Source organism: Bolinopsis microptera, chromosome 5 (genome assembly GCF_026151205.1).
Source record: "Bolinopsis microptera isolate Bmic1 chromosome 5, MBARI_Bmic_1.0, whole genome shotgun sequence".
NCBI classification, from domain to species: domain Eukaryota; kingdom Metazoa; phylum Ctenophora; class Tentaculata; order Lobata; family Bolinopsidae; genus Bolinopsis; species Bolinopsis microptera.
The window spans coordinates 10109654-10128308 of NC_087076.1; the positions used below are offsets into that span (position 1 = coordinate 10109654).

The 18655-nt window shown below is 39.3% G+C and overlaps 2 protein-coding genes across 2 annotated transcripts; one reads left to right on the top strand and one right to left on the bottom strand.

Annotated features, from left to right (window-relative positions):
• Positions 1-1406: 1406 nt before the first annotated feature.
• On the top strand, positions 1407-4373 carry LOC134814951 (polypeptide N-acetylgalactosaminyltransferase 13-like). The gene is made up of 4 exons (XM_063823318.1): positions 1407-1937; positions 2150-2349; positions 2713-3198; positions 3379-4373. Exons 1-4 carry the CDS (start codon positions 1437-1439, stop codon positions 4154-4156), a joined length of 1965 nt encoding a protein of 654 aa, XP_063679388.1. The 5' UTR covers positions 1407-1436; the 3' UTR covers positions 4157-4373.
• Positions 4374-15879: 11506 nt separating this feature from the next.
• Positions 15880-18655, bottom strand: LOC134815059 (organic cation/carnitine transporter 2-like). Its single transcript, XM_063823518.1, has one exon. The coding sequence runs from the start codon at positions 18276-18278 to the stop codon at positions 16590-16592; it is 1689 nt and encodes a 562-aa protein (XP_063679588.1). The 5' UTR covers positions 18279-18655; the 3' UTR covers positions 15880-16589.

The window sequence follows — 18655 nt, forward strand, 5'->3', positions numbered from 1 at the left end:
GTTCTAAATTTATTGTCCATGGGACAGTTTTGGACAGATTAAGACTGTATTCATTTTATACAGTTTTAAAAACAATTATTGACATAGCCAATAGTTGTCAATAATCGTCTTAATGTACTTCAACAGTTATAAAATTACATTTAATGCACACATAACAGGTCATCTTTGTTGAACTATGTTGATTTCTGGTGAAACTGCAGGCGTACTACTTGCATCAACAGGACAAGTAACTAATCAAATATGAAATAATGTAAAATGATAGTCCCTTTGGTTTAAAGTAGTTAACCTCGTAAGGGTTTTGCACCAGTTCAATCTGAATGTTCACAAAATACACAGCATGCCTTTTTTAGCTTCTGTTTGGCCTCAAAACCTCAAAACACTTAGGTGCACACACGATTTATGATACATACGCAAAAAACGTATACAAAGATTTGGAAGTTCCTGCACAGCACTTATTATTGAGTTTTTTGGACCAGTTCCAGAACCTGTCTTCACGGTTGCACTTGTCCGGTAAATTTTGTTGTAGTGGGTGCACAGTTTTATATGAGCCAGCGTTTATCGTCGTCCACTTTGAGGTGAACAATATAGTTCAGGAGACGATATATCCTCTCCTGAACTTACCTCATGGTACTCAGCTCCGAGTCAATTACATTGTTTACTTTGTACTTCTTTTTCAAGGTAAATTAAGTCATTTGTAGCACTCTTCTTTCTGATTAAGTGATTATACGGCCCGAGTGCCCTGCACCACCCCGTGATCACTCAACAAATTAAAACTAAGTCACGTTAGTCGCATATTATATACACACAATGTGTTGGAATCTATTTCTATTTAATAGTTGTACTGTTAACCCTTCTATGAGGATAATTATACTCCATATCCACCTTGCATCGCAACAACAAAGAAACCGTCACAAGGGTCTATACCATATTTCAAAATGTTCTAACGTTTTAAAGGTAGATGAAAATTGTGTATAAATAACAAGGCTACATTGGATACTATCCACGTAGCGTGGTGTTCAAAAGCCAATCGAAGTTGTTCCGTTTCTAATGTGAGGGCTGAGCGTAATAGTATATAAGGTCACAAATACCACAACCTACACGCACGTACACGAGTCCTCATGAGGTGACGGCAGACACTGCTCCAAGACCCCTTTCCAGTGTCCACATCATTCGATACACGTTATCATACATGCTCCGTTCCAGAGTAACACATTTCATTTTAACCAGTCATTGTTAATGTGTTGTCAGGTTTACTTGGACGTTTTGATTATTATTTTATCGGATTGCAATCTTATTTCGTGGGAATTTGTTTCTGTAGAAGCCGCTACATTACAGGGAGATGTTGCAGTTCAATGTATTTATCTAGCTTTTGTAAAACTCCCTGTCTTCACGTACGCAATCTCTAAATAAATTCCTCTTAGTTACAGTTGGCAACGATGGTCAGCTTAGACGACAAGCAGAAACCTTCCCTACTCTCTCAGATCTTCCATGCTCTCACATTCAGACGAGACTTCCTCAGAAAACGATTCATCGTTCGCTGTAGTCTTTTGTTACTTGGTTTATTTATATTTATTCGACTGTTTGGTAAAAGTGGTATAAATGTTGATGTTCATTTTGGAGAGCCAGATCATACGCACGAAAGTTTCTTAGAGTACAAACGTGATGACAATCGTCAAGAGAACATAAATAATGAAGCCTATCAAAAAAAGATTGAAAGACGAGCTCAGGATGAAATGCTGCAAAACCTAGGTGGTTTACAACCCCCTAAAAAAGACAATGCTATAGTAAAAGCTATCGAACCAGTAATACCGAAGGAGCCTGAAAAAGTTGCACCGATAGAGCCGGAGTTCGTCCACGCTTTTGTAGGTAAGACAAAGCTACCGCCTGTTTATTTGGACTTTGTGGATCTAAATCAGCCTTGGGACAAAGCGCAAGAGGTAAGGTACTAAACATTACGTTATTGGTTTTTCAGGCATGCCTTTTAGCGATTGCACAGAACTTTAAGTATTAGATAGGTTCCCTTTGTTGATAAGATAAGATTATAATTCCGATGAATTGCACCCTTCGCACTGGTTCATGATTCCCCCTAACCCTTACCAATATACATGTTAAAGTTAAACTTAAGCAAAGCCTAAAACGTTTACATCAGGAATCTCTAAAGAAAGATTGGAAACTGAACAAGTACCTAAGTGACCGGACGCCTTTAAACAGGGACACAGCGGACGGTAGACATCCCACCTGCAGTGAGAGATTGTTCCAGAAAAACCTTCCCACAGCAAGTGTCGTGCTAGTATTCTACAATGAGGCATTAAGTGTCGTCTTACGGACAGCACTGACTGTTCTTAAAGAGTGAGTAATCATTTAGTGGTAATGTCATTAGGTATTTCGTTTCAGTGCACCTATTATTATAATTTGACACGCTCTCCAGTTCGACAGGTACCGTAGTTCGACAAACCCTAAAGTTCTAAAGTCAACCTAAAATGCGCTACCTGAACTCTAATTCGGCACTTACCGGAGTTCGACCCTGGTGATTTCTGGCAAACTTATGTTGTCGACCTAGAGTGCGTATCATACTAGAATAGTGAATACGTGAATCGCATAAATGATATGTGTTCGAAGTATTCCATTATTTATCAATGGCTGATGGTATGGAGCCACGCATAATAAACAATCCCCCCCCTCCCACTCATGTGAATACAAAACTAATTTCAGATCTGACCCTCGGTTGATTCACGAGATACTACTGTACGACGACTGCAGCACAATTGAAGAACTAAAGGCACCTCTGGAAAGAATGATTGCATCTTATCCTAAAATACGTCTTGTTCGAGCGGCAGAACGGGGCGGTCTAGTAAGAGCACGACTCTATTCTTCAAGGGCTGCCCGAGGTGAGGTACTTCTCTTCCTGGATGCTCACTGTGAACCTACTCCGGGATGGCTGGAACCACTGCTGGAGCCCATATCTAAAGACAGGACTGCAGTGACGATGCCCTCTTTGGATGTGATAGACTGGCAAACTTTACAGTACTCTGGAGCTGATACTATATATGTGATAGGTGGGGTGAATTGGCTGATAAACATGTTGTGGGCTCCTATTCCTAAAAGGGAGAGAGAAAGAAGACAAAAGGAGGATCCATATCCCATCACTGCAAACCTAAAAACAGCTAGCATGGCTGGAGGACTTTTTGCAATGGATAGGTTGGTTCAAAATTGCATATAGTAAAAACCTTTTACTTCCTTCAACGGGGAACAATAAAAACTTGAAAAACAAAACATATTGCAATTCTGTTTCTTTAACTGTAAACAAAACTAAAACAGCTGTTAAATAAAAAATCAATGATTGGTACACGACAGTGATGTATGTATGTTTCATTCCAGGTTGTATTTCAAGGAACTAGGTGAATACGACGAGGGTATGGGAGTGTGGGGCGGTGAGAACATGGAGCTATCATTCAGAGTTTGGATGTGTGGAGGTTCCATGCATTTCATTCCCTGCTCCAAAGTTGGGCACATCTTCCGACCATCACATCCGTACGACTTCATGGGGAATAACGGGGATGTTGTCCGAAAGAACTATATCAGAACAGCCAGAGTATGGTTTGACGAAGAGCTCGACTTCTTCTTCAAGATTAGACCTCAATTTGCTGAGGTGGATGTTGGTGATTTGAGTGATAGGTTAGCCCTCAGAGAAAGGTTAAATTGTAAAAGTTTTGCCTGGTTTATCAGAAACGTTTATCCTGAGCTGCCCTTGCAGCGAGATATGGTCGGAGCTGGTGAGTTTAAATCTGGGGAGGGTCGCTGTATGGACACTCGTGGAGGTGACCTAAGGCAAGGAGGAGTCCTTTATCTCGGAACCTGTAACGATGGAGGTGGAAGGAATCAAAACTCAAACAAGTTTATGATGCTCACAAAAGACAACAAGTTGATGGGATTAAACTTTTGCGCTGACAGCGGATTTTCTGAGGAGTTGCAGTTTCACATTTGTCATGATCAGGGAGGCGCCCAGGCGTTTAAATACGATCCTGTTACAAAGCGCATCCACCAAGATGGTGGCAAGAAGTGTGTCACGGGGGACATAGGTAAAGGGAAGGTTATTACGGCAGATTGTAAAGACGGTGATAAATCTCAGTCATGGGAATTTGAATATAAATATTAAGTAAATATTAAATATCGGTTTTTGTTTAAGGCGTCAAGAAAATTCACGAGTTTTCCAAGATAACTGGCCTAATAAAACTTTGAGAGTTTGAGGTTGAACCAAGCAACTTATTGAATGATACATATCAATTTGCAAGTGATTCTACAACAGCCACGGTATCTTGTGTACATCTGTATTGTTCAATAAAGTAAAATAATTTGATAAAAAATTATTTAATAAAATAATTATTTATTTTACAGTACAATTTAACAACATCAATGATAAATAAATCAGCGGAGGCTTGAGGAGGTTTCAAGTGCCGAAGGTCACTAGTGACCTTCGGCACTTGAAACCTCCTCAATAGTCAATAAGCAGCTGCTTATTGACTATTGTTGGATTAGAGAAACCATCTCAACCATCAGCTACGAAATTGTAAAATTATACAAAATATAAAATTGTAAGAATCTAAAAATACTTCAACAAACAAAGTCTTATTCTTAAAAACTTTTGGGTATATTTGTTGACATAGGAAAGCCCGCGTTCAATTAATGTCCGTTCAAATAAAGTCCAGTAAGGTACCTAGTACCTACATAATGTAAACACTCAAACCCCAATTTACTGTGAACCCCGGCCCGATTTACTGTGAACCCCGATTTACTGTGAACCCCGATTTACTGTGAACCCCAATTTACTGTGAACCCCGATTTACTGTGAACCCCGATTTACTGTGAACCCCAATTTACTGTGAACCCCGATTTGCCGCGGCTGAGTAGTGAGTTGAGTGAGAAAATTGCGGAAGTTTTAAAGGAATGTAAAAATAAAATAAAACTAATTGACATTGTTTCATTGAAAACTTATTGTTTCATTGAAAACTTATTGTTTCATTGAAAACTTATTGTTTCATTGAAAACTTATTGTTTCATTGAAAACTTATTGTTTCATTGAAAACTTATTGTTTCATTGAAAATTTATTGTTTCATTGAAAATTTATTGTTTCATTGAAAATTTATTGTTTCATTGAAAATTTATTGTTTCATTAAAAATGTATTGTTTTATTGAAAACAATTATTGTTTCATTGTAAACCTATTGTTTCATTGTAAAATGTTAATGTCATATGGATGAGCCCTAAACAGGCTTCGATGACTCGTTAACTTAATGAAAGATTTGTAATTGTCATGAATGACGATATAACCAAAACATTTGCTCTAACCAAAACATTTGCTCTAACCAAAACATTTGCTCTAAGTCTAACCAAAACATTTGCGCTTGCAGTACGTGGCGCGGGCGCCGGCCGTCAGGCGGTAAAAATATTTTTTAAATTTTATCAAATCAATCCGAAAATATTCGTATCGCCATGTTCTTCTGAATTTTACTTTTCCGAGAAGCCAGCGCACTTGATATACTTCATTGAATTTACATGACATAGGGTTAAAATGCTCCCCTGGCGAGATATCGGCGGAAACATTTCTCGATCACATGACATGACCAAATAAGGAAGTTAGTCTAATTTCTCGTATGGGTTATGGTTTTACCATATTATGCTTTAATACCATTATATGCTTAATGCTTGAGTGAGAGATTGGGTTAGGGTTAAGATTGGGGTGATCAGAGTATATACGTTATAAGGAGACTAGTAATTGCAAGAGCCTGAAATGGAGGTTAATCCGGTGTCAAACTAACAATTTTCTGTCTGGAATGCAGACACGTTCAACACGTACTGAAGTTTGACAAAAGGTCTCGAACTACATAGTGTGCGTCTCGAACTAAAAGACGTGAATCGATTGTGATCTGTGAATTGGGGTTGATTTGCTTGGTTCGAGCTGGTCCCCTAGTAGCTCGAATATGCGCTGTCTCATATTATGGAAATACCTTAATGTCGAGAAAAAGTCACACATCTCTTCTTTGACAGACCAAACGTACAATCCTAGTTACCAACAATTGTGGGTAACATCCCTCATTAAATTCAATTGGAAAATACTGGTGTCGTTTGCCAGGGCCTAGAAAAACACATTAGCCCTTTTAATATGTTTTACTAGCCCTGACATAACATTTGACAATTAATCAGATATCCGTCCAAAAGTTCCGAACGTTCTATATCAACTTAAAATCCTAACTTTTTTAATAACTGACCTAATTTCCTACAATATGGATTTACTCCTTCAGACTTCATAAGATCTCCATCCCAGCAATACACCTCCTTCACCCCAAAGTTGACATACTTCCGGGGACACAGAATATTTACTTTTGTTTCATGTTTTACTGGTAACGTTGGAACAGTATCCTGCTTGATGTCCTTCCAGTTTCCATTTACTTCGACGTTACAATTTCCTGAAATTATTTTCATTCAATGCAGTATACCTATAATTATATTATTTATAAATTCTTAAATAATATAAATCCGATAGATCGTAAACTCCTTGATAGGTTTTAAATATATCAATGAGTCATTTATGTGGCACTATCAAGTTTTCTGCTCCTAATTTGGGTAACAATTATGGACTTACTGGGGCCTGTTACATTTATCTTTGCAGAGCGGATTAGCTCTGGCTCACTGTCCATCAGGAATTCGCACGTGTATTCTCCAGCATTCTTCAGAGTAGGATGGAACTTCGTAAGGATCGCTTGCTTTTCTTCTAACTTGAGCTTAACATTTCCGTCTGTTTCCTCTTTGATAAGCTGTGATTCTGATTGACTGGAAGCTTTATGAAACCACTCGACAGCAGATGGGGTTTTTTTCCCGATAATGTTGCACGAAATCTCGAAATTGGAATCCTTTTGCTTGTATAGAGTTGTCAGCGAAATCATGACCACTGAAATTACAGCATTTATCAAAAAGATATTTGCTCTGTGATTAACATGGCAAGCAATATTATAGGCAATAATGTTTATTGCATTTATAATATAATCAAACCTGGTGGACAGTATATTTTATACACATCCATCGCCCAATCTCCTCCGACTCCGTCCCTACAGTTGTCAGAACTTCCATACTTCTTATACGTCTCACCAGCATTTACTGCAGTGTAACACTCATTTCCATACTCAACTGCAAACACCTCGTATCCTTTTTCAGCTGCTCGTTCATGGCAATTGTCCATAAGATTGTCGTAGAAACGAACCATTGGTTCGTTGATTGCACGCAGTGCCGCATCCGTCCAACAGCCAAGATGTTGCCGCGGACAATTACCTGAAAAAAGTGAAAACCACACAAAAACAGTTACACTATGATTATAAAATACTGACCACACTATAATTAACCAGTAGTTTAGCTGGGAATTTTACGAGAAGAAACGCTCACGAGAATTTGTTTGAATGATCGTGGGAAAATTTGTTTCATTTGTACTGACCGTTTGTGTGCACTGATGTCAAGAAACATATCGCTATTACGAGCAAAATCGTTTTATCCATGTTTCAAGCTCTACAATCTACATTCGATGACCTATCCTGCATTGAGTTTTATGATTTAGTTAGAAATCACGCATTATTGTCAGGCTTTATAATCGGTCAATCAAATTCAAATTGGTGCCATTCATTTTTAAGGCGCTGGTACAGTGGGACTGTCAAGAGTTGGGTGAGTCAACAGATTACTTACTATAACAAATATCTTCAACCCCCCCCCTCCCCCAGATGTAATAATAAACGTTTTAATTAATCGTGCATTGTACATACACTATAAACCCTAAACCCCCTAATGCCAGCAGCGACCTGCACATACACCACATTTCCGACCGAGCCTTCATGATTTATTAATTTATCGAGAGTCTCGTCCATGCACCCACACCCCTTTGCAGTCTTACCCGTCCCATCTTGCAGTTTCAAGCGAACAGTATTTATATATGTTTCTCGCACCCATATGAATTAAAGGAGAGCAGTATACCAGCGTACGAGCAAATATTGAGCATGGGGACAATGTAACTCCTCGCCCAGTCTCCGCTCAGGTCACACAATTCTCTTGTTTCTTTTGTTCCCGTCAGATTATTTGTAAATGATCCAACGGGAACAAAAGAAACAAAAGAATTAGGTGACCTTAGTGGAGACTGGGCGAGGAGTTACATTGGCCCTGTGCTCGTTAGTAACCATTTGAGCATTTATCTTCGTTGGGAATTAATATTGGAAGATAGATTACATACACACTGAGCATTGTTCAAAATGTAACTACATACTATAACTATGTTCCTAACACTGGGCAAAAATCTGATCTGATTGTCTTACTGAGCATTCTTTCTTCTCCTCAACAGAAAGATTGATATTACCTACTATAATAATCTAGGAAGGCAATGGTTTGATCCGTGCGGCCTGTAGGAAGTTCTTTATTACACTTGATTGAGTAGTTCATGACCTTGTGTATGAACCGTGATGGGACATTTTCCATTTCAGGGGTATCTAGAATACAAAAAGTCGGGTCGGACTCATTGTATATTCAATTTCAAATAAAATCGAATGGTACTCCAGTCATATTTAATTTTTATAATAAATTATACATATTACATAAGGCTCAGCCTATTGCCTAAGCACAAAGACAGTTGCAAAAAAGGAGAACATAATGTATCATCACGTGTTTTAGTCACGTGGAATATCGAGAAAGGTAGAGCAGATATGATATGGGTTAATTACTTATTAAAACGAACTTATTGTCCGATCCAGGATATGACTATGAGGGTAACCAACTCCTGTCCGAAAGCGACATCTGTCCGACAGCAACATCTGTCCGACTCAGGGTACCAGAAAAAACGACATCTGTCCGAAATTGTTACCTGATTTCAATACGACACATTTCCAATTAGAGACATGATCTAAACTGTTACTTGCTAAATTGTATACGTAACATGTCCAATTTGAGATATGATCTGAGCCATAGTTTACTACCACAGTTTATTTTCATTTCATGTCGATAAATTGGACAATAGTTTCAATGTTATTTAAATGTTATATAAATTAATTCAATATAATACAGTATCACAGCATCAAATCTAAAGCATAGTCAAATTTCCGATAGCTTTAAGGAAATCCATAGGGTTGCTGTAGTTGTCGTAATCATCTACAATTCTCTGAAGTTGTCGATCATAACGGATTCATTAATTGGGTGCACGTGGCTCAGGTAGTTCCCGCCCGTCTCTTTTGGTTTTCTGCACGTCTGTAAGGGCTTGTTCTGCTTTAAGGCAATCAAGGAACTTCCAAATTGTGGGCTTCGAGCAGGAGAGCATGGAATGGAATCCGCGATGCCAACCTTCTACGATATTGGATGAGCGAGGAATCCTCATCTGTGCAGCTTCGTGTTGATTCCACATGTGGGGAGCGAAGTTAGGATTGGTGTTTGATGTCCGGATCCAAGTGTTTTCGTAGTATGAAGCAAACTCAGCCATGTCTATAGGAAGGAGGGGCTTCAGGTGTCTCCAGATTCGATTTGAAGGTACCGTCGACTACCCAATGCTCCGCGTCCACCATATGATCTGCGTTCTTAGGAGTCCCCAAAGGAAAGATCGACGAGTCTGTTCGTCCCATCCAGAGTCGGTAGAGAGGATGTAGTTTGCAGGAGCGTTTCCAGATCTCTCGGGTTAGAAGGGTGACTGTTAGCTGCTTTTTTGCTTCTCTGTACCATTCTGTTGAGGGATGATAGCTGGCAGCCAAGCTTTGCTCTAGATTCGTAACCCAGTCCACCGACTGCTTCAGATACGAGGTATTTCATCGGTTGATCTCCACCAGAAGCCTTTCTTTTCAAGTTCTGTTTGCTGACGTGGACGGTCGTTTCAGCATGGGGGGCAGGGTGAGTGTGGTCAGGAGTAGGAGTGATCAGTTGTTTGTCCACGGTAGAGATGCGGGCTCTGCAACCCTTTCGGAAATCCGAACATTTCCAGTAGGAGGTGTCGTCTCTTCGCTTGTCGAAGACGTATCGGAAGCCATTTAGGACAGGGTTCTCCGAGCCTTGTTTGCGTCCAGGGATAAACTGAAGATTGGTTGCCATTGTGGATTGCGATAAGTGATCTCCATACTGCTGTCCTATATGTACTCATGTCTTGTGATGTGATCGACAGCTTGTTAGGGTACGGCTAGCACGATCCTGTTCTCAACTAGTCAATCACGTATCGATGGATCAGATCTTAAGGGATCACATCAGCTTTAGAACGTCACGAGATTACCCGTGAGCTTGTGAAATACGAATGTGAACCGAAATGACAATATGACCCGAAATTCGGACAGATGTCGCCAAAAACGACTCCTGTCCGACAGCGACATCTGTCCGAAATCCCTAATTCAGCTGTCGGACAGATGTCGCCCAGTATTTTTACTTTCGGTCAAGTCCAATTTTTTTAAATCATCGGATTAAATTATACAACATTTTTACTGCTTACTAATATACCACTCAGTAACAATAATAAGGTAGTTCACAGTTTGTGAGCTGTGGTTATAGACAATAAAATGAATTTTAATAGGGTCTTAATAGTTCTGTCGAATTTCTTTGTGATGAAGTCCTCCAGCATTATAACTAAAATCTTTGTGTGTCTGTGAAAATAAATATGAGGTATACTCTTAGCTAAGTCAGCTTGACAAAGAACACATATAGGAGTATCAGTAACCATCTTCATTTCATGTCTCGTATACCTACAGACAGGTAGTCATGATTCTGATTAAAAGTTTATAATTATATTGGATTTTTATTAACTGTTTTATTAACTACGTCGCAATGGAGAGTAGGAACCAACCAGATATTATAAACCCAGTTCCGGGCCAGTGAAAATCGTAACGACTGGAAATTTTCAAAACGGACATTATGTTTATAGAGCAACCTACAATGTTCCATGCGTTCACTAATATCGCTTTAAACTGATAATCAATATTATATGCAATTGAATAAATTGCTGACGACCTTACTCTTATAACAGATAGTGTTGCGGAGGCACAAGATTTCCTCAGGAGTCTGGAACTGGCGGCCAACTCAGTTGGACTCCACCTCAACGAGGGGAAAACTAAGTACATGGGAATCAACATAAGAGATGATGATAACCCGACTCTGGTTGCTGGGAGTGGGAAGAACATTGAGAAAGTCGATGACTTCATATATTTGGGTAGTAGAATGAAGAGTTCGGAGAAGGACTTCGAAGTGAGGAAAGCTAAGGCATGGGGAGCGTGTCACCAGATGAAGCTTGTATGGAAGTCGGATATGCGTAGAGATCTCAAAATACGACTGTTCCTGGCTACAGTCGAATCCATCCTTCTATATGGCTCTGAAACATGGACTGTCAGCCAGACCCTCGCAAAACGTATTGATGGATGTTATACGAGAATGCTGAGGATGGCACTGAACATTGACTGGAAAGAGCGGCAGACTAACGCCAAGGTGTATGGACACCTCATCAGAGCATCTGATAAGATAGCTGCACGGAGGATGAGACTCGCAGGTCATTTAGCCAGACATGAAGAACTATTGAGTCATCAACTTCTCTTCTGGGAACCCCTTCAAGGACATCGTCGAAGGGGAAGACCACATCTCACATACATTGACATCCTTCGGAAGGACACGGGGCTTGACGACAGCAGTCAGCAAAGAGATTAACAAACTCATGCTGGATAGACAGATTTGTAAGAAGATTATTTCTGTTCGGACGCTGAAGCCGCCCTAAGTCGAGTAAGTTGATTGAATAAATTTTATTATGCCCACCGACCATAAATTTTATTATGAGAACATCAACTGCAATATTAAAATTTGTAACACAATTTAATTTAACCTATACTCAATATAAGAATATAGCTTCTAAGCAGTATTCCTGGTCATATAATCCGTCTTAGGGAAAATAATCTAGAATATAGATTCTTTGAAATTCCTAGAAATTGGACATACCTTATATTTATATAATATACCTTATTATTAATAGAATACCAACTGTACAATAATTAGACAATTGAAACACAATTTCACTTTACTCCCTACTCAGTATAAGAATATACCTTCTCATCAGTATTCCTGATCCGCGGGGTTCCAAAGAATGTAAAATGAGGAACAACTTTTCTCAAACTTAATTAGTAAAGACAAAGTTCATTCTTCCTCACCTGCTCCATTATCCAAGAGCCTCTCTCTCTGTTATCCAAGAGCCATCGCAAACCATAGCATATTCTAAAGTTTCTTAAACTTTAAATCCTCGAGGGTTAAGACTCTACGGTACTTCACAATACTCTGCGGCTCTCTCGAATCGACTGCACCTTCGTAACACTGACATCCGCATAGCACTGATAGCACTCTGATCCTTCATGGTTGCTTTAAACGACTACACGATCTACGGATACACAACAGCACAGTGAGATACTTCTGGGCTGCCTACCAACTCTTTGTGTTCCTCTCCTCCTTTATAGGAGATTCCCTTATCGTCTATGGTTCTCTCCAGAAGAAAGCGTTTAGGATCAACAAGCTCATCCTTATAATAATGCAGCACATTGCCGTCTCTGATCTGGTGTATGCCACCGTAAGTGTTCTCCCGAGCGCTATTTCATTGCTGACCAACTCCTGGATATTCGGGGATGTCATCTGCTATGCTAGGGTTTACCTGGTGTATTCAGTTTATCCCACAGGCATGTACCTTATGGCAATGCTCACATCGTGCAAGCTTCTTCATCTTAGGTATCCCCTTCGCTTCCGACTGACAAAGAAAAGAGCTCACCAGGTTTGCTGCTTCATTTGGCTTCCTCCACTCATTTCTCTTATTCTCATGCTTGCTGTTGTTAAAAGTGATGTGTACTTTGATTACACGATCTACTTATGTGACGCCACGTTTGAAGCCGCTGCTTGGAGGACATTGAAGCCCATACTTTCCATCTTCTATATTTTGGTTCCAAACATCATCATCGTCGCCGCCACCATTCCAACCCTGAAGTATCTAGCTACTGCCAGGAAATCTGCTAGACGTGTCCAAGGAAGTGTTCCATGGCAAGGAGCCTTGACTGTGGCCCTCACTGCTGTCGTCTACTGCATCTCAACCTTGCCATTGCTTTTCTACCATTTCGGTATAGGTTTCGTCCAAGATGGTCAAAGAGAAGGAGCCCTTTCTCATGTTCACCGAGTAGTTCTCTCCGCGTGCCTGATAAACATCATGTCCAACTTCTACATTTATACCCTGACGATAAAGAGCTTTCGGAGGTTCCTCATCTTGAAGATTTTCTCAAATTTGCCTATCTTCTTGCAGACCTCAGGGAACACGGTATCCTCAACAGGTGGGAAAACTGTACGGTAGTTAAAAAACATAATTATATGGGAACAAGGAATTACTGGTAGCCGTTGGAGAAGAGGAGTCAAGATATAGTTACCAATTCTTAAACATTAAAACTTTAAAATGTTACCATTTCTATTTTCAGAGGGTGGTGATCAAGATAGAAGAGCTGCTGTCAGGAGCAACACACAAAGAGACGCCACACCTGTGTAAAAGAAGAGCAGCCGCTTACGAAAGTCTATCAAACTTTGGACATATTTGTTAATTGTTAAGTAAAAATTATTGGTTTGTAATTACATGAAATGATAATACAGTTAACTTTCATTTTCAATCCTTTCATTTTGAGATTTACCTTACTCATTAATTTTATGGCGGTTAAAAATTGGCAGTTTTTAGGCAATCCTGCAATACTTTTAACTGTCGGTATTTTTAACAGTCGTTATTTTAAACGGTCATAATATGTATTAACCGCCGACTCAATTTTGATAAAAGATAACATTTTCCTCCTGCAACATTCTACGAATGCAAATTATTTTGCTTCACGACAACAATTGATGATTTTATATGCTGCGTGCTTCCAGAGCTTTAAATATTTTACTTTGATTTTAACTAACTCTTTTACATTGAATGTTCGTTTTATTTATCAGCTTTTGATTTATTTGATCGACTAGAATTAGAGTACTAAATGAAATGTAACAAAAAATAGTGCCTAAAATCTAAAATATTCGAAAAAAAGTCAGCAATTTTCTCGTGGTAATCGGAGATTTCCAAGGAAAGGGCAGTTGCAGTTAAAATCATGACCTTTAAATTGTGGCGGTTTTTTAGCATCCCGTCATATTTTCGATCAATATTTGTAACGATCATAATTTAACCTACCATGATATTAACGAATAAGATATTCAGGTGCCTGAAATTATGTTTTCACTTTGTTTGAGATAATTATTGAGTGACTATTGACGACTTGAATTAGTCTGTTTCAGACATCAGTGATTATATTGCCAAACTTAAAACTGATTTCAAATACACAATTTTCTTAACTTCACGTGATCTGGCCTCTTTTAATCACTGTTTATTGTGGTGGAGTGAGTTGAACTTCAAATGCCAGAACATACCTCATCGGACCTTATTTGAACGGACATTAATTGAACGCTGGAGGTCCTAGCTTTCATCTTAATGTCCGTCCAAGTTAAAGTCAGTCAACATTTTTTCCAAAATTATTGCATTGCGAACTCATGTCTAGGATATGATAACTTTTTGATTTCAGTCAATTTTAATTTCTATCATCGGACTAAACTACATCATTGGATCAATGTATAACAAGTTTTTATAAAATTGAAATATTAATGTCCGTTCATAATTCTGCCGTTCGATGTCATTTAATATGTGTAAAAAATTATTCTCGTATGTCCTAAACATAATAATAACATGCTTAAAAGCATAAATTCACCAACACTGATCTATAAAAACCATTTTTCTCCAGAATAACTAAACTATTTTCCCAACAGCATTTGACTTACATCCTTTTCTGAGGGAATTGCGGACTTACTGCCTTTTATCAGGATCGATTAATTCAACCGATTCCTCTCTAAAAAGGCAGTAAGTCCATTTTTCCTCATATCAAATAAAGTCAACACAAAAAATGAAACATTTCTATATTTTTTATCATATCCTTGCAATATAATCATATTTATGTGGGCGTCCTGTGCATTGCAAGTGTGTAATATTGACGAAAAATGGATAATTTCTCGCTCAAAATGCCTATAACTTCTTAAATATCGAATATTTCGGAATAATTTTTGCAGCATCGTATTCAGTTTGGTCAGACGCATTAATTTGGAAAAACAAATTTGAACATACAATATTTAAAGCACCAAATGTTTCAAAAAAATTTTCAATAATTCAAACAAGGGGGACCCTAATTGTGTTCAGGTTCAAAAATTTTGAAAATAATATTTCTTTAAATTTTGAAATATTAGTACCAAAATGTTTTGCTTGCTGAGCTGATTACGATCACATAAAAATTATTTCGATATAACTAAAACTGTGGCAGTTATAGGCCACAAACTATAAAAACTGCAAATAAAGTCTGAACTTACTGCCTTTGGCTTTCCTCAGGGTACAGAAAAAGTTCCCTCAGAGAAGGCTGTATACAAATGAATTATTACTGCCTTTTCTCAGGGAAGGTTTTGGGATAACGTGCTAAATTGTCAACTTTTGTGTGACTTACTGCCTTTCGTGACAGCTACAACAGTATTTTATAGCGTGATTCATAGCTTAAGTTGTAAAGAATCTTTTCCTGAAAATTGTGGTACCAATATCTCAAAATTACGAAAAATGGACTTACTGCCTTCTCTCAGGGAACGGCAGAATTATGTCCGTTCATAATTATGTCCGTTTATTTAATGTCCGTTCAAATAAGGTCCGATAAGGTAGCTGGTTTATCTCAATTGATTTTACAAGAGCCTCCGTTAATTAATAGACATCAATTACAGCGTATACGAACTCGATGAACCCAATTTAGCCGTAACAAACCTCCCAGTCACCCACTGGTTATCAGGATTATCAGGATTTTAGACATCATACTTTGGAATGTTGGATACCCACATGGCAACTTAGTATCGAGTAGATTACAGGAAGCTGAGGACGATTGATGAGTACCATTCCAACTAATTTTCCCGATCATTCGGCAAAGACACAATGGAGGCCAGTACCTCACCTCATGGATTTTGGTTCATGGCGGAGCTAGGGTTCAAACCTTCGCAACCTTACGATTGAAATCTAAAGCACACCACCACTACACCACCGACAATTTTTATTGATTTATTAAATTGACATTAATGTGATCTAAACGAGCAATTATGGCTGGCATTGGTGGCATTTAGGGGCGATCACGCATGGTGAGCGTGAGGCTGAATACATTAAATTTGGGATATTCAATAGAATGGCTCACCTTTTTATCAGATTTGCACACTTGGATTTTTTCATGATCAACTTCTGCGCTGTTGTTTGCTTTTTGTTTGTTTAATTCGTGCTTACTTCGTTGACCAGCGTGGAGAAAAAATTGAAAACAATTAGTTATAATGTAATTCAAAGTTTTACAAAAATACAATTCTTCCCTCAATATTTATTCAAATTTCACACTTTTCATGTACAACGCATAACATCCTTTGTCTTTGTGTTCTCTAAGGGCTGATTATTCAATTATCATCAAGATTGTTCGTATAAACCTGGCAATACTCATAACTCCAACAACTTCTCAAGCTGACTCCAGTTTCATTTTGTCCACTCCATTTTCGACTGGCTGATATTTCTGGTTCCCAGCCATCACCTCCACATCGTAAGGAGTTTCAGGGATTCTTTTGCCGGTTGTGTCCGAGAGGAAGAGCACAGCAGTTACATATATAGTGCTGAGGCCCGCGAACAGTACGAGAGGGACCCTCCTGTCAGTTATATCGTAGAGGAGACTAGTGTAGATACCCAGGAAGCTGCCGACTCTAGCTGCGCTGGAGCACAGGGACATTATCATTCCCCGGTGGGATGTGGGAGCTAGCTCGCTTGTGTAGAGGTAGTTGATTGCGTAAGCTGCGGATATTGCCATGCTTCCTAATAAGCAGGCTCCGAACTCCAGGGTCCATCCTTTAACTATCAGCACATCTGGCATGGCAAGGAAGAATAAGAGAATGGCACAGACGAGGAACAGGATGATGGAATGTTTTCTTCCCATCCAGTTGCAAGCGGGAATGGTTACAGTGATGGCGAGGACTTTCCCTAGAGCTGCAAAGAGGTAACTCGAGTAAAGGTTTGTGGACACCTTTCCCCAGCCGAAGTCAAAGCCGTAGAAAAGTGTTGCGACGATGAACCAAGACAGCACACACAAGAGGGTTTGCTTTCGAAAAGTTGGATACTTTTTGAAATCTTTTATCTGCTCGAAGTAGTTCTGCACCCTGGTCGTGTAGTCTAGATGAATCTTATCCATGCAAATTTCGTTGTTACACAAACGAGAGAAAGCCTCTAGAATCTTTTTGGCTTCCTCTTCTCGTCCTCTGACCAGAGCAAATCTGGGGGAGATGGGTAATACCAGAAGAGGTATGATGAGAAGAACGTTGAGAGCACCAGTTGTCACAAATATGTACTTCCAGTACGGGATGAGGTACCCTATCACTATTATAACCAGATATCCAAAACACCATGTCACCAAGATGAGAGGACTGACAGTGCTTCGAAGATGACTTGGGGAGAATTCAACTACCCAACAGTACACTCCGGTCAGGTTGATGAACATGCCGAGTCCCTGGAGAATCCTAACAGCTAACATCACTTCGTAGTGAGGAAACCAAGGGGCTGCGATAGTGGCTGCTGCTGCGATCATATTGCCTGCTATTGCACCATTCTTTCTTCCAAATCTGTCAAAGACCGCTGTGGAGGAAACTAGCCCAATGAAAGCTCCAATAAAGAAGAAGCTGGACACCACTGAGAGCTTGCTCTCTGACTCACAGTAGATCCCCCAGTCCATAGAAAAGCTCGTTCTTTCACTTGTCCAGTTGAAGTCTGTCCCAGCCACCAACTGGTTTGTGCACATGGGTTTTGCAGAGTAGAAAGCTTGGGAGTAGTTACTTTCAGCGAGGAGATTTAAGCATTTCTCCGAGACACAAGTCCACTCCGAGTAAGGAATGAAGCCTGTGAAGATGGTCATGTAAACTTGAGCTGCAGTCTGGGATGTGGGGGATGCGGCGACGATAAAAAGAAGGACCAGCTTTAGGTTGAGACCGTTGTACATTTTGTCTACAACCTGGTCGATCGTTAGATACTCCTTTTTTTCTGTTTCGCTTTGTGGTTCTTTCTCGCTTGTTTTTTCATCACCAGCATCAGGTTTGTTCCAGGTCGTCAATCCCATTCCTAGAGTCTGCTGCTCATCTTGTCCATTTAGTTTCTCAAATGTGCCCATACCTGATTTTAATGATGATTGATCATAATTGTTTTATACACAAAACGTTGCAAACTTTAAATGTTGTAAATACAGTAAAACCCCGATTTACTGTAGAGTTTGGAGAAGGGCTACATTTGCGGTAAATAGGGGTCCGCGGTAAAACAGGGTTTTGTTCGTTTACATTATGCATGTTACTAGCCCTATTTGGGGAATGGAAACGGTCGCCCGTCGCGGTAAATAGGGGTTTTACTGTATACGAATTGTCGACAGAGAAAATAAATAAAGTGGTTTAAATATATACCTCTTTATGTCTCGGTAACTATGGATACGAATGTCTTAATTCTCAATTTAAGGTGAATAATGTGGTTTGAGAAACATACAATAATCCAAAAATT

Bases quoted from the DNA above. Each gene is read 5' to 3' on its own strand.
- LOC134814951 (XM_063823318.1), top strand. From the start codon at position 1,437: ATGGTCAGCTTAGACGACAAGCAGAAACCTTCCCTACTCTCTCAGATC. The intron at 2,350-2,712 runs GTGAGTAATCAT...AACTAATTTCAG, and splicing joins GCACTGACTGTTCTTAAAGA to ATCTGACCCTCGGTTGATTC. The intron at 3,199-3,378 runs GTTGGTTCAAAA...GTTTCATTCCAG, and splicing joins GGACTTTTTGCAATGGATAG to GTTGTATTTCAAGGAACTAG.
- LOC134815059 (XM_063823518.1), bottom strand. From the start codon at position 18,278: ATGGGCACATTTGAGAAACTAAATGGACAAGATGAGCAGCAGACTCTA.